The 12,929-nt window shown below is 33.9% G+C and overlaps 1 protein-coding gene across 1 annotated transcript; it reads left to right on the top strand.

Annotated features, from left to right (window-relative positions):
* The first annotated feature begins 883 nt into the window (after positions 1-883).
* Positions 884-2,671, top strand: LOC129874292 (glyceraldehyde-3-phosphate dehydrogenase A, chloroplastic-like). The gene is made up of 4 exons (XM_055949556.1): positions 884-1,118; positions 1,283-1,584; positions 1,669-1,913; positions 1,985-2,671. Exons 1-4 carry the CDS (start codon positions 960-962, stop codon positions 2,485-2,487), a joined length of 1,209 nt encoding a protein of 402 aa, XP_055805531.1. The 5' UTR covers positions 884-959; the 3' UTR covers positions 2,488-2,671.
* The last annotated feature ends 10,258 nt before the right edge of the window (positions 2,672-12,929 follow it).

Here is a 12,929-nt window from a genome sequence, read left to right as displayed (position 1 = left end):
ATTCATGTACTAATATGATGATTTACTATATAATATTTAATTATTTATTAAATAGTTTATAACATTTAAAATTTACTGTAGGGATAAAACCGTCATCTAACTTTTGCCTAACATTCTTCCCACTTTTAGTATAATATATATATATATATATATATAAATAATTATAAACTTTTTGGATTTTTATTTTTAAAAATGTCATGATTGCGTGATTATAAAAGTTTCACACTAAAATTAAAATGAGAAATTTAAAGTCATATAATTTTTAACTATAAAATTTTTATATTTATTTTTGAGTCAAGCCAATAAGGACATAATGTTGCATAAACAGAACCAAAGTGAGTATATAGTACAGTCAAACCTCGCCATAACAATCATTCGTTATAATAACATTGCACTATAATGATCTTATTTTTTACAAATCAAACATTTCACTATAACAACTTCTTTTTTTCTTTAGAACTGATTTTTCATGTTTTATTTTATCTCTCTATAATGACATTCTACCTATAATAATAGTGACATTCATTATAGCGGTATGTTAATTGCGTGTTTTTTCTAATAACAATTAAATGAGATCTAATCGTCAAAAAAGTATACATATATAACAACACCTCACTATAGCGACCATGAAATTAAATTTTCAGACAAACATTACCACTACAACGAGGTTTTACTATATATAAATTTCTGAGAATAGTAATAAAAAAAATAAAGTTCAAGTTTAAACGGTATATTTAACATCATTGATATATGTCAAAAGGTCATTACACATATACAACAAATATACTCATATTTTAATTATTGAAATAATAAGTAAGGTGGTAGCGGTAGGAAATTAAAGGAGAGCCATAGAATGAATGAGAGGCTATGTATGATCCATAATCTCATCCACTCCATCCAATCTTCACTAAATATAGTGACACCAGTGAGAGGGTTGTGAATACATACCACACAAATCAATGGCTTCGGCTGCTCTATCAGTAGCCAATTCTTCTCTCCACGTCAGCAACAAAGGATCATTCTCAGAGTTCACTGGTCTTCGAACCTCATCTGCCGTTCCATTCGGAAGGAAAGCTAACGATGACTTGCTATCTCTTGATGCTTTCCATACCTCTGCTGTATGTTATAATTCCATTCTTATACTACCTTATTTTTCAAGTCTTCTATTTAAATATATGCATGTTCAATATATATAATTGCGACACTAGTCTTGTTTGTTTATCTGTCATTGTTTGGTGGTATATGGTATTTAGTTGGAATTAATGAGTTGAATAAAACGTAGATTGGTGGAGGGAAGAACAAGAGTAGAGTAGTGGAGGCGAAATTGAAGGTAGCCATCAATGGATTTGGAAGAATTGGAAGGAATTTCTTGAGGTGCTGGCATGGCAGGAAGGACTCTCCCCTTGATGTCATTGCCATCAATGACTCTGGCGGTGTCAAGCAAGCCTCTCATCTCCTCAAGTACGACTCTACCCTCGGCATCTTCGACGCTGATGTTAAGCCTGTTGGTACTGATGGCATTTCTGTTGATGGAAAGGTCATCAAAGTTGTCTCCGACCGTAACCCCATCAATCTCCCCTGGAAGTAAGTTGTTTAATTTGAACATGTTAACATAGGGTAATTATTCTTATATGCTCAACGTACACTAACATATACAGTTGTCCCCAGGGATCTTGGTGTTGACTTGGTAATCGAAGGTACCGGAGTGTTTGTTGACAGAGAGGGTGCTGGGAAGCACATCCAAGCTGGAGCTAAGAAAGTGCTGATCACTGCCCCCGGAAAGGGTGATATTCCTACCTATGTCGTCGGTGTCAATGCAGACCTTTACAGCCCCGATGAGCCCATCATCAGCAATGCTTCTTGCACCACCAACTGTCTTGCTCCTTTTGTCAAAGTCCTTGACCAAAAATTCGGTAATATAGAGAGACTTCCAATAGCAAAAAAGATGATAGAATCAGAAAACTAATCAATTTTGATTGTCTAGGCATAATCAAGGGGACCATGACAACTACACATTCCTACACTGGTGACCAAAGGCTTCTTGATGCAAGCCACAGGGACCTTAGACGTGCAAGAGCTGCAGCTCTCAACATTGTGCCAACCTCAACTGGTGCAGCTAAGGCTGTGGCCCTTGTCCTTCCCAGCCTCAAGGGGAAGCTCAATGGCATTGCCCTGCGTGTCCCCACCCCCAATGTATCAGTCGTGGACCTTGTCGTTCAAGTATCAAAGAAGACATTTGCAGAGGAAGTGAATGCTGCATTCAGGGAGTCTGCTGACAAGGAGCTTGCTGGCATTCTCTCCGTCTGTGATGAGCCACTTGTTTCAGTAGACTTTAGGTGCTCTGATGTTTCATCAACTGTGGATGCTTCACTTACCATGGTCATGGGAGATGACATGGTTAAGGTTATTGCTTGGTATGACAATGAATGGGGTTACTCACAGAGGGTGGTTGATCTCGCTGACATTGTTGCCAACCAATGGATATGAAAATGCTCTTATCTATTAAATATTAGCTTAATTTTTTGCCTTACTATCTGTAGATTATATTGCTTCCCTTTCCCTTTTCTGAAAATTGTAACCATCGAGAACCCAGACAGTTTTCTATCGTAAATTTGTGTAACATCATCAATTCATTTCAAATAATGCATGATCGTAGTGTACAGAGCTTAAATAGCAGAGCATCCTTCTCAGTTTATTTTAACTTTTTTTACATCTCAATTTAAGGAAAACGGTTTTGAATTTTGATTTTTCCGAGTCAACTTGACCTTTAATTCGAAATGCACAAATGTTCTTAATTCTATTTATAGAAAAAGCACCCAAACTATGGTGATTGACACCCACACTAACCCCGGTGGACGAACCATCTCTTACCAACTAAACTATGTCATAACTAATTTATTCAACACAATTCAAGCATTAAACATGAGAAAAAGAGTTCTATAAATTGTCAATACAATAAAGTGCGGAAAGTCTAACTATTACATCCCTAGAATTCAAAAGTCATCATTTAGGACCTAACTAACAATATCTAAGAATAGTCATAAAAGTAAATAAATAAAATAAGTAATGTTTGAAGAAAGTAGACAAAAATAATAAAATAATTTGTGGCAGGGATAGGAGTAACTCACCATCAAATTGGAGATACTATTGTGCTAGATAAGGGGTGAGTAGACGACTCTGGATCACAATCAACACTTTGAAGAAAATTCCAGGAATACCATCAATACAAACACTATGTATTGGTAGACATCACCGGCTGACTAAGATTAGTAATAAGTATATATATATATATATATATATATTAGTCTTGGGAACGTGAGTTGCATTGTTTATCCAAAATACTTCATATAAATTTTGTATTGCAAATGACATATTTTATCCCCTTCAAATCTATTGGTATTTACTAAAATAAATCCATCATTTTTATGATAGAAAATACATATATCTTTCTAATTAAAAGAATACATCCTTAATTATAAAATTAATTAAAAATGTGTAAAGTAAAAATAATTAACTATTGTACAAATACAATATTCAAATGAGTATACCTACATGCTTGGCTAATGTATACAAAGCAACAAAACATTGTAAATTTTCAATAATAATAACAAAAAAATAGAAACCTATAGAATTAAAACAAACAAGAAACATAAACATTAAACAAAACAAACAAAAAGAGACAAGAGAAGAGAGAATAGAGATTTTCTCATATATATTTTTCAACTGTTTTAAGTGTGTACAATATAGTGTCAAATCTCTCTATTTATAGGATAGGATTGAGGAACACAAAGAGTTGTCATGAATATGACATTAATTCATTTGAGATCATGAATGAGTGGTGGGAGTAAAAAACATAATGAATAAAATTATTAGTGGGTGTTATATATATTTACATAATGGAGAGTTAGTGAAAATAAGATTTATGTAATGCACTTCACATTAAGAAAAATATTTATATATATAAAAAGAATATAATATAGATCTGTATGGTTTTTTTCTTTTTGTGAAGGGCAAACATAATCATTCATATTTCAAATTGGAAGATGAAGAAAATAAAATATTCATTAATTTACTCTAGCATAGAATTAATACAAAGATTAATATAAATAATACATATTCAAGAGGCTTTATGGTGGTTGATTTATGTACTAATATGATGATTTACTATTTAATATTTAATTTATTAAATAGTTTATAACAGTTAAAATTTAATGTAGGAGTAAAACTGTAATCTAACTTTTGCCTAACATTCTTCCTACTTTCAGTATAATATGATATATGATATATATCAAGCCAACAAAATATGTAGACATGTACAACTACACATAGTCAATAAATTCAACAAGTCAACAAATTAACAACAACCGGATAGATAAAGTCATTACCGACTTATCAATGTCATCAATCACAAAACATATAGGTCACCACAACAGATTTAATGGTCATCACAAAACTCTACGCAATATAAGCAGTCACACACAACATGAAATTCTATCCACATTGATTCACAACTTTATAGCCTCTATATCTCATCAATCTCATCTGTCATCCACACAGTAACTCTTCCGTCACTCCTTTGTACACAAAAGTTAAGGGACTTTGATCTTACTCAATTAGTCATGAAATGCAGGGACCCGAGGAGTCCATGTATCGTACCAGTGTGGTACCTGATCCAATACACAATCGCTCATCCATAAGCTAACGTCAAACTTGAACCACTCATCATCAGAGTAATATATGTATTCTTATTATCTCAACATATCTCATTATACTTTTTATGCAATCATTTTTCAGGACAAGACACCAAGTACAAATGTATATCACAGTGCACATAATAAGCACAAGGAATTACATACATGTTTCATTTATTCAGATCTTATTCATAGAAGCATTGTCAACCCAACAAATATCAATCACAAGCTATGTTTGAAGATTAATCAATATTCATTATAGACTCACAACACATACAAGGGACTAATCAAGGTCTAACTCCAGGTAAACCGTAAACTACCTCAACTGAAAAACTCAAATCAAGCAAGCTATTTCATGTGAGCCTTCTTTTTCCTCAAAGCCTCAAAATGCTCAAAGTCTAAAATAACAAATATAAGAGTATTTAATTGACTATTCTTCAAACAACAACTTTGAGAATTCAAATCCACTTCATTCTACCCTTCCTCTAGGTCTAATTTTTTATCTAAGGGTTATATTATCATACAATAGTTTTTCCATGATTAGAATGACCTATTTCATGAAGTTTCGGCTCATTCACTCTCTTAGAGTAATTTTTACATTGAATGAATTATTTTTATGGAAATTCATATTTTCCAACCATCATACACAAGAATTAAAACATCAATTCCATTCTAAGAAGTATAAATTAACAACTTAGAATCAATAGAATCGCTAATCACATCAACTCATATGCTTTTACATATTTTTCATGAGTTCTAGGGTTCTAACCCATAATTCTCAGTTAAAATTACCCCTTTGATTCTAAGACGATAGTAAATTACTAGAAGCAATGGTTGACGGGGAAGACTTACCTCGAAGAAGAAAGCAACCTTAAACCTTGGAAAATTTCCTCTTAAGTTTTTTGTTTGAGTATTCTAAGTTATGAGGCAATACTTGAATAAACAAAATCAAAATGTGTATTCTACCTCGCTTCATCTGCTGCAACAATCACTCTTGTCCATTACACTGGAGACATCATGGCGATGTCGGCTTTGCTATGGAGAATCTTGCCTCCTAGCCTACCCTCACTATGTCAAGTCAAATCTCACTACATCGGTCTCGCTATAGTGAAAGCCTCATCGTTGCAATGAAGAACCCTTAACTAGTAACTCAAGGAAATAGTAAGCCGCATTTCACATAATTTCCTACCTCAAAGCATCATGACATAAAATAGTTGTGACAACCACCGTAATTGGTTGTTTTGACTCTCTATTTAGTCTTAGAATCTTCTACAGAGGTCTAGATCACCATGTTACCTCTTAATGGAATACAACAATACATAAAAACACAAATCATCAAAATTAAACAAGGGATATTAGTAAACCTCCCCATCTTGACTATTTATTGGCTCATTCATTATAGAGTCTCTAAAAAGGTTACTATGGCCATTACCACCTCATAACAATCGGATGTATCATTACAGTCGATATCAATTAAATAACAATTCATCTCTAAATGGAAAAAAAAGGGGAACAAAGAAATAATTACTTGACTCAGCGAAACATAGGGATACTTATTACACATGTCTGATTTTGTCTCCCTAGTGACCTCCTCCACAAAATGGTTCTTCCACTAGACCCTTACAAATGAATCTCTCTAAATCTCAGCTTACAGACCTATCTATCTAAGATAACCACAAACTTCTCTTCATAATATAGAGTCTTATCAATAACAACTAAATCCCAGTGAATGATATAGTTTACATCACTATGAAAATTTTTAAGCATAGAAATATGAAATACTGGGTGAACTCCTGACAAATTTGGAGGCGAAGCCAATTCATTGGATACCTTCTCTACACGTATAAGTATATCAAATGTAACAATTAACCTACGAATGAGCTTAACACACTTAAAAAACCTCATAACATCCTTCATTGGTGAAACCTTGAGCAACACTTTCTCTCCCACCATGAATTCCATATCACAGACCTTTCTATCCACATAATCTTCTTATCTACTCTGGGCTTGTAGTAGCTTATTTTGAATTAGCTTGAACTTCTCAAATGATTCCTTCAAAAGACCAGTGCCCTAGGGTCTAAACTCAAAAAAATCAAACGATCCAATTGTAGATCTACACCTCTTCTCAAACAAGACAACAAACAGGGCCATATCAATACTAAATGGATAAGTGTTGTTATAAGCAAATTCAGCCAATGGAATAAAATGGTCCCAATAACCGCCAAAGTTTATCATATAAGTGTGGCGCATATTCTCCAAAATAATAACCGTCTTCTCAAACTTCCCATCGATATGAGGATGAAACAATATACAAAGTTAAATCCTAGTACCCAAATCTGCCTACAAAGTCTTCTTAAAGTCATAAGTAAACTACGTACCTCTAATGGAATTAATAGAAAGCAGAACCCAATGCACCCAAAACATTTCCTTAATGTATATAATGGCAAACTTATCTGCATTATAGGTCACCTGAACCGGTACCAAGTGCAAAAACTTACCTAACCTGTCAACAATAACACATAGTCAAATTTACCTAAGGTCTTAGATATATAAATCAAGAAGTCCATCACAATCTTTTTCCACTTTTTTTCATAAATGGGCATTCTTAAAGTGTTCCCTTGAGTCTCTAGCATTCATACTTTACTTGGTGGAATTTCGGACACTGGCAACAAACTCAACAATGTCACGCTTCACCCTTCTCCACCAATAATGATGTCTCAGATCATGATACATCTTGGTGGTGCCATGATATATGGAATATCTCAAATCATGGGTAACTAAATTACTAGCAAGAGAACACACACATGCCCCTTAATACTCAAGACACCCTCATCATCAATCACGACCTCTTTGTCCTTTCCTAGAAAGATTTTGAATCTTGCTTAACTTGACATCCTCAAACTATCTGGCCTTAATCTGCTCTGGAAACAAAGACCTTACCTCCACATGAGCCAACATCCCATGTGATTTTGATAACTCCAGTCTCATAAGGTTGTTAGATAGAATCTGAACCTCCATGGTTAATAGACATCTCGTAACCTTCAAAGAAGCCAAGCGACCCATGATTTTTGACTTCTGATGTCCCCAAATTATAACTTCAAATGGGAATAAAGTGGTCGCTATCAAAATATAGTAACCCAACTAGGTTAGGATCAAATACCACAAAACGTGTGGTGAGTGAACTTTATAATTTGCTAATGAAATTCAAACTAATGACTATAATTTTCTTTGGGGTTTTATAAGGGAAATTTATAACTAAATTATACTACTTTAGTTGTTATCAATAATTAAAGATGAACTAGTGTTACGATTCTTAGATATCAGAATTTAAATAAATAATTTACTATCAACTCATTCAAGTGTGTTCATTGTAGAAAATTGACAAATCTATTAATCTCATAAAGCCTATCTGCCAAATTAAGAGAATATCACTAAAGTACTTGCCGTTACATGGGTGTCGAATTAATTTGTTCAGTTATCATATGCCTCAGGTTAGCTATCATATCTTTCAAATTAATTTTTTCAATCATCACATGCCTCGGATAGCTATCCTATCTCTATCTCAATCTATTAGATGGGGATTGATTGATTAGTTGTTATTTTACTAACTCATTACACTCAAATTCATGAATTATTGTTATATTTTAATGCTAATTGAGGGGATTTTAGGTCCTAATTCTCTTGTGTGTAGGCATTCCTTAAAAAATTCAAGTTTAAAGGATTTAAAGCTTAAAATCACTTAACCACATAGACAAGGAACCGATATCCCACAAGAGCTAGTTGGCGTCACGCCGGCTAAATGTCGGCTGGACTAGAAGAAAATTGTCTAAGTACCAATAATTCATTGGTGTTGTATAATTTTTGATTGTTGGAACACCAATCCCATCATAGATGTGACTGAAAAAACTAAAGGCCAAAGCGATGCCAAGATTGGTGCTCAACAATCTTGAATTAACATTTCATCGATCCAACACAAGTCAAGGAATGGAAGCTCAAGGACAAAAATTTATTTGGAGGATAAAGTGCTTTCTTTGAAAGGTTCCTAGGATAGAATAGGGATTTGTGTAATTATGTACAATTATCTTCTTTCCAATTTGGGATAGTCTAGAGAGTTATAATTTTTGGATAATTTTGTAGTGATAGAAAGTACCTAAGAGCTTTTCTTACTTGCTAAGGAATAAAAACCATATTTACATCTTTTCAAGCATGGATCTCCGATTTTATAATTAAGTTTTCTTGAAATAGAGTTTTCCTCTATGAGTATAGTCTCCATTTCTTCAATTATGAGTAACTAAATTTATAGCTAGGGGTGTGTGTGCAAGATGTGAGTGTAAAACCCATTTGGTATTGATTAATTAAAATCATAATAAGTTGTTATGCATGGATCTATTGTTGTTTTTAAGTTTTAATCTAAAAATCAGTGGTTGCAAATATTGGTTAAGCTCTCTAACACTATCTTGCTTGAGAAAGCAAAATAGAGTTGGTAAGACTTCATTAGTGAGAACTTGGTGAAATTAGTCTTTGGATTAGATCTTGATATGGTCTAGTCTGATTAATTTCTGATTTAAGGATATGATTTAGGGATAGTCTATCCACTCAAGCAATTTGTCACGACAAAAGATAGGCCTTAAGTGTGACATGACAATTAAAATTCTCAAGAAAACCCCAACCAAGCCTCTTAGCATGTGATAAGCATACATAAGGTAAGTAAATCAATAGTAGGAAGCAAAGTGATAGTTATGTCTCACATTAAAGTCTAAAGATAAACATGAAGCTTAGGCCCGATTAAACTGACTTACACATTTTCTTTGTCTAGACATGCCTCTACTATACTAACATAGGTGGGGGCATAGAACAAGCCACTAGCTCATCCAAATAAGAAAAGAAATGTTCTCAAAATAATAACATAGTCTAGAGGTAGAAAGAAAATATAAGCTCAATAATAAGTCCCCAAAGCATAAGGACTTACCAATCAAGTGAACAAGCATTATGTCTAGGCGTAAAAGTGTGTAGGGTGATCGCCAAGCCCTACATTATAAGATAATATAGGCAAACAAAAGAAGTATACATTAGTACTTTGAATGTGAGAAATGCAATGCATGACATAAAAGAAATGATCTAATGATCAAGTTTAGAACACATAATAAGTAAACCATTTTACATGATAGTGAATCAAGAGTAATGTTAATGTCATGTAAAACCATAATGCAATCTTAAAAAGAGAACTTGTACAATGCCTAGATAGTCATAAGATATAATGAGAAATTTAAATAAGTAGTAGTAAGAATCTTAAGTCAACGTGAGTGCCACAAAACCATGAGTGAGAGAACATACTTTACTTTGTGAAAGCAACCGCAAACCGATATAAACTATATGAGCTATAACATGGAGTCCCAAAGTTTACCCATACTTTGGAGGAAAGGGGGAGGTTTCTTGAAAAGGTAGAATTCTATATGCATAAGTGGATCCACTAAGTTACATCAAGGATTGAGCCTCTACTACGGGTGACCCTTAAAGTAATCGAGCCTCTACTACGGGTGATCCTTTATCCTACGGTGGCAGGTAGTTATAAGATAATGGGATCTTATTACAGTTCTCTTGCCTCAACTATGGAAGAGAGTGCCTATCCCAAGGTCCACTCGGTGCTAGGTAAGTTCTCAACTAAATAGAGAAATCATAAGTCATAAAGTCAACATCAAGTGGGAGGGGTCATATCTTCTACCCGTCCAATTTGTAAGAATACATAATCATAGAATAACTGCTTGATCTGGTCTCATGTAATGTGAGTGTAGTCCTTTCATAATTACATATCTTTATTCATAAAAGAGCCTTAACTCACCCTATCATTATCTTACTTGGAATATTATAGTATCATCATTCATAAACTTCTTTGCATGAAGCATTTTAAAACTCACTCATAACCCTTGTCAAACATTCATAAAGCTTTCGTTGAATATAACTTGAAATTAAAGATCATAGCTTATACTTGAGATTTGGGTAAAACATCCATACATGATCAATTGACTTGGAAATCATGAAATCTGATTAAAAATATGCATGATCGTATTCTTTATATCAACCCATACATATTTTATGAAAATAATATCAATTAGAAGCATAATTGAAATTACCCACAATCCATTTCATAAACCCTAAAGATCACCAGAGGAAATTTATAGAACACTTTTCAATTCAATATCACAATCATCAACATATATTAAAATAGATCCATAACCATGAGTAGAATCATAATTAATGCAATTTAGTAAGAATTAAACAAGATCCATAATGAGATCATGAACCCTAGATATTATATAAGAGGATGTATTGGAAAATCATTGAAATCATGGAATATCTTAGAATTCATGCATTATTTGAGTAGAGTCATATAATAAAAACTTAATTCATGAAATTGGAAGAAAAAACATGGAAACCATAGTACCCCAAACTTGAATTTAATAGAAAACTGGAGAAATCAATTGGGCTTCTTAAATGAAAGGATCAATGAATCGATACCCACATACGTTGGGTGAATTCCTTGATTAAAGTTTGAAAATTGATGCAATAAATGGAAACCCTAGTTTATCCTTCAATGAAGTCTTGTAGGAGAAGAAGAGAGTCTTGAGAGGATATTCTAGAGAGTGGATTTCTAGATACTTGAATGTTTAGATTGATGATTATGATGGAAAACCTAGTTAGTGGAATGATATATTCTTTCAAAACACATACAAACGACTTAGAATAGGGTTAAAATAATTTTAAAATGACAAAAATAGCCCTGAGACGCGTCTAAGAAGTTTCTGAAAAAAAGTTGTAGCTATCCATCATAGAAGGAAATATGCCCCACAGTGACCTTCACGGTCCGTAGTGCCGATTATGAATATATTACTGCCCGACAGGGCTTCACTAAAATTGACATAACTTTTTATTTTAAATCTAAATGAGTCAAACTTAGTGGCATTGGAAAGAGGACTCAATAAAATTTAATGTGATATGTATAGGCCACCTAATTCTGTATATTCTAAGAGATATGATTATTTAAAGTTGACCCATGTAACATCTTACATCGAAACTCAATCGGTAAGGAAGCTTTCAACTTAACTTTGTGCGAATAGATTCTTGTGACCATAAAACATCTCCAAATATATTTCCAAACTAAAGAATTGACCTTAAAACCCCTAATATAAAAATGAACAGACCCCTGAACAGACCATTTTCACGATCCATGAAAAGATGCACGGGCCATGGGGTGGTCCGTGAAGATTAACTTGGTTAAGCTTGGACAAGAACTCTTTACGAAAGGGGACCATGGGCCATGAAGGACTCTATGATCCATAGTGGCTCTAGCGCAGCTAAAAAACTTCATGGTTTTGAGTGTTGTCTTCCATGGACCACTTGACAGTCCGTGATAATGACTATGGGTCGTGAACCCAGTCTTGTTCCTCTCCTGATCTCAGTTTTATTCCTTGGCACTACCACGACTCCCTTCCACGGGACATGATGCTTAAAACATCCCGTGATGGGCTTCGTGAACCTGAACTGGTGAAAATTTTTCTGAAATTTCATCCTAACATTCCATTCTCCAATTTTTCTAACTTTTGGGGTCTTACAATATCTCCCCCTTGGGAATATTCGTCCTTGAATGGAACTAAAGCTAGCACAAATAGAGTGGAATGAACATCCAAAAACCCAACATGAATGCAATGACATAGCCAAAATGCATAAACCATGAGATTTTCAAACTTAACATAAAACATAGACTTACAATCGAATTCATGAGCATGAATGCATATGAAATAATCATGTAAATGCTAGAACATAGTGGTGCATGAGAATGAACATGGAAGGCTAGCACCTTTATCAATACCACAAATCAACCTCCAAGGTTATCAAGTAAATCATAACACCACGAACACAAGGCCAATCCATACCAACCATTACCATTTCAAAAAAGGGAATTCACACTTACTGAATGAAGTAGCCTGAGCCATCTCCATTCCTCTTCTAGTAGCTACTAGATAATTCTTCATCTCATACCACACTTGTAGCAACCTTTCTTACCAGCCATGAATTTCCCTTGGTGAGTCCTACTAAAAATTTCATAAGGCAAAAAGGGACGTCCTTCCTTGTTAGGCCTAGACACCAGGGTATTAGTAAAAGATGAAACACTATCAAATTTTGAATAAGAAAACCCATTTTCATACCGATCCCTCTTGTACTCCCTCACCTTTCTCTATT

This window comes from Solanum dulcamara, chromosome 11, assembly GCF_947179165.1.
Source record: "Solanum dulcamara chromosome 11, daSolDulc1.2, whole genome shotgun sequence".
NCBI lineage: Eukaryota > Viridiplantae > Streptophyta > Magnoliopsida > Solanales > Solanaceae > Solanum > Solanum dulcamara.
The sequence above is the reverse complement of the archived record's forward strand: the minus strand, read 5'-3'. Positions and strand labels throughout refer to the sequence as shown.